Consider the following 4032-nt stretch of genomic DNA (forward strand, 5'->3'; position numbering starts at 1 on the left):
CCCCTCCTTTTTTTTGGGTTTAAAAAAGGGGCCCTTTAAAATTGGGGATTTTTCCCGGGGGAAAAAAAAAAAAAAAAAAAAAAAAAAAAAAAAAAAGTTGAATTTGTTAGCCAACTTTTTTTTTTGTGTGTGTGATTTTCTTACCTGAAAGGATTTATATACGTGGGGTGTATGTGTTTTATGTGTATAATATAAAAAAAACATTGTAAATTTAATTAATTAAACTAGTTTGTATACATATTATTTTTTATAAAGACATGTACTTTCAAACAATATTTCATGTCAGTAATTTTTTTGTTTTTTTAATATAAAACCTAAGAGATTTTTTTATTTGTAATTGAACATGAAATTGACTGTGCAACTTTTTCACTTCAAGATGAGTTAAATGTTTGTTCTTTTGATGAAGTACAGTCAAATGTTTCATATTCTCGAGGGTATCAATAAATCCTCTGTAAACGCCAAGTTTCGACGGTTGTGTGCAATGCTCTGAATATAAGCTGACTTGTTAGGTGTTGTTAAACATATGACACAGACAAGCTAAGAATGTTCAAATAACGAACTTTGATTTTATTCCAGTCATACCTGTACTTCATTGATCGAGTTTAACTGGATAGTATATTTAACATGAATAAATATGATTAATGGGACCAGAAAATGTACCGTATTTAATTAACTAGAAAATTACTTTTGGATTTGTTCTGTAAGCCTAATTAAAAAGCAGATAAACTAAAAAATAAAGTTTTGGAAATGATAAGTTTAGATTACTGATTAAATGGGGAAACCCGTATCTCTGTTAACTGTGATAAGCTTTTTGTGAGATATATATTTTGTTTTATATTTCCAGGTCATTTAATTTTGGAGCTCATGGATCATAGGAGCGTTGTTACAGATCTTGCTTTTGCCCCAAATGGTAGTCTCATCCTGGCCTCTGTATCTCAGGATGCAACTATCAAATTCTGGGATCTGAATGATGATGGAAACATGTTTAAAACATTGAAGATGAATGGGAAATCTGTAAACTCTTGTGCCTGGTCTCCAGATGCCAGAATGTTGGCAACTGTAGGAATGTGTACATCTGTAAGTTATAGATTTGTATTATTTGAAGCAAGTTCAATTTGAAGTAGCGTAACTTTAAACAAGCTCTACTGAAGGAACAAAAAGCAAGGTGTGTGTGTGTGTGTGTGTGTGTGTGTTTGTATTTAAAAATTATTAAAGCGGGTACCTTTTCTTTATGCAACAGTGGCCCTAATGACATTGGGAAAAGTTGTCCGAGTTTATTCACTTGTCTTTCGTTCCTACGCTCGACCAGCTCTGTTTTCCTTAAGTTATAAATGTATTAGAAGTTTCATTGCTGTCATGTGACTACATTCTTGTACATTGTAAACCCTCGCATCTTGTGTGTTTCTGTAGGTAATGGTTGAGCTCCAGGCCCTCAACTGCACCATCCTCTTTTCGCAGCTCCTAGGCTGCTTCATACTGATACTCTAGTTGTGGCTACTTTCACTTGTATATATAATAATCTTATTACCTAATAAGATTGAAATACCATACCAGATTACTTATAATGTTTTAAAGGTAACTTGTAAATTAGAACTGAGAATAATGAAAAGTCTCTCGCTGAGCTGCATGTTTTGTGATTGTTGAGAGAGAGGAATTGGTGAAGATAAAGTCTAGACAGTTGTATATAATGCCATGGACAGTAAAATGTAACATTGTACGAACACTTATTACTCTTTAATTTCTCCTCTGAACAACTCTAACTTTCCTCAAATACTGAATTTATTTGTTGACAGTTAGTATTGTGATGGAGAAAGTGATGTAATTATACATGATAAAAACACGAGTACAAACTTATTTTAGAGATTCATAGCACGAATGCTACGGAACTGCACTCGCCAATCTTGCCGGCTCATCCAGTTGCATTCTGAGTTTAGAGAACTTGGTTCTCTGCCCTGGAGTATCTGGGAACAATTCAAGTCCTATTTGTGTGAGAGAGAGAAAGTGATATTTATCAAATGATTTTAAATATTTTGAATTTCAGTTTTGCCTCTGCTAGTTGGTAAATTTATAATTTTATTTTTGCAGGTTTATGTGTGGGATATGAATGACTACAGTCTGAAACTTCGACTGAATGGACACATGTACGATGTTGTAGCTTGTGAGTTTTCTCCTGATGGAAGTCTTATAGCCACAGCATCGTGGGACACGCAGGTTATTTTGTGGAATTCCTATTCTGGAATGAAGTTAAGATGTTTTGGGTGAGTTATTTATCTCTTGAAGATAAAAGTAAGCAATGAAATTCTAAACTGGGCATTTATCAAACAATCATTTAAAAACAGAAGTTTTAATGTTGAATAAAAACTGTACAATTAATTTTTCTGTCAAGTTTTTGAAGCTAACGGAATCATAAATATATTGTCCGAAAGCTAGGATTTTCCTTGGTGTGGTCTGTATGCTCCTTTCATTGTGTGGCTTGTAAGTTTTTATTCTGTCACGGTATGCCTCGAGGCTATTGGCACTCTGTCTTTGGAGTAATGCATGTTACAAGGGGTCTTGTATTGTTTGTAAGCCATGGGAAGTGTAATAAGTTAATAGGTTTTCCTGGATGTTTGTTTACTTTGGATATTACTATATGACGTATAAGAATTCCTGTATTAGTACTGAGAGAGGAATGATTTAGCAAAGTTCTTGAATTATGTAGAAGTCCACTTGAAATGGCTCTGAATATTTTTTGAAAAGAGATCATAAATGAATTTTATACATTAGTTTTAATGCTTTAGACAATATTGACTGCAATGGTTTCCTTCAAGAATGTGGACCGGGGCATGATGTCATTATGTTGATGTGGTTTTGTTGGCACGTAAGCATGCATAGAAAATGGCCGGTGATTTCACCATATATCATAAATTAATAAAAAAATAAAAACTTGTAGTATTATAAAAGGTACCATTGTTATTATACTCTGTTTGAAGTGTGTCTTTTTCAGATTCGGTGACATTTATAAATTATTAATTTTTACTAATTGAAGATCGGAGGTGGTCAGTTTTATATAACGTGGCAGGGAGAGGTTGAAAATTTTGAAATATTTAGTATAAAATTCTTTTTGTTTTTTCAAACTAAAATCATCTCTATTTTCCAAAGTTATTTAACTTTTATCAATGCAACGACTCCCTCTATGTCCAACGTCTTAGATTTTACTCTATAATTTGAATTATATCTAATTTAACTTTAGTATTATAAACAATAGTGTAATATAGAAATGTGTATTAAGTTAAATTTATGTTAATTTTCTAAAATAAATCTCAGAAAATTCTTTTAATTTTTATGTTAATTTCACGTTATAGGTCTTACCATCCCACAAGTACATGTTTATTTTTACAAACTCTAGAATCTAGACTAATGATGATGATTTCTTTTTTAATTACTCTATAGTCATCTCTTCCCACCTCCAAGACTTATTTATGCATCGGGGGCAAATGGAACATGGGTACGAGGACTGTCCTTTTCTCCTGATGGAACCCACATAGGGACGGTAGCGGATGATGGGTAATTAGTTGTTGTTTAATTATCATAATGAAGAAATTAATTTAGAAAGAGCAAATCATAAAATAAACTTTGAAACCGATTTATATAAAAGTTTGTCCAGAACTTTGAAAAAAAAGACTATCAACAACCCCCGTCTTGAGATGTCGCATACTCTGATAGATAATAAACAAAATAATTACACTGGTTTTTAGTACTCGGTAGTGTCTTTGCTATATTTTGTGGTCAGTTGAGGATTTTGGTTTGATTTTGTTAACTCGTGTAAGTCGGGAAAAATTAACCTATTTGTCTTTGGTTAGGGAATAATTGTTATGATTTAATTTGTATTTACGCTGTTATTGTTAGTCTTTCATTGTAACCAAAAAAACTGTATCAGATTAAATGTTATAAAGGTTCACTCGTTTATTTTCTTGAACGTGTAGTGTCCTCATTATTGCTGTTGTTCAAAACCTAATTTTTGTGAATGTAAATTGTTTTGGGAATTACAAA

The 4032-nt window shown here is 32.2% G+C and overlaps 1 protein-coding gene across 2 annotated transcripts in view; it reads left to right on the plus strand.

Moving 5' to 3' along the window:
* LOC106471335 (WD repeat and SOCS box-containing protein 1-like) overlaps positions 1-4032 on the plus strand; it is a 28632-nt gene that overhangs the window by 18617 nt on the left and 5983 nt on the right. For both annotated transcript variants that reach the window (XM_022399949.1, XM_013931935.2), the window contains exons 6-8: positions 845-1077; positions 2086-2258; positions 3433-3546. In XM_022399949.1, coding sequence (XP_022255657.1) covers positions 845-1077; positions 2086-2258; positions 3433-3546 — 520 coding nt within the window. The remainder of the gene's footprint in view (positions 1-844; positions 1078-2085; positions 2259-3432; positions 3547-4032) is intronic.

This window comes from Limulus polyphemus, unplaced genomic scaffold (genome assembly GCF_000517525.1).
Source record: "Limulus polyphemus unplaced genomic scaffold, Limulus_polyphemus-2.1.2 Scaffold4552, whole genome shotgun sequence".
NCBI lineage: Eukaryota > Metazoa > Arthropoda > Merostomata > Xiphosura > Limulidae > Limulus > Limulus polyphemus.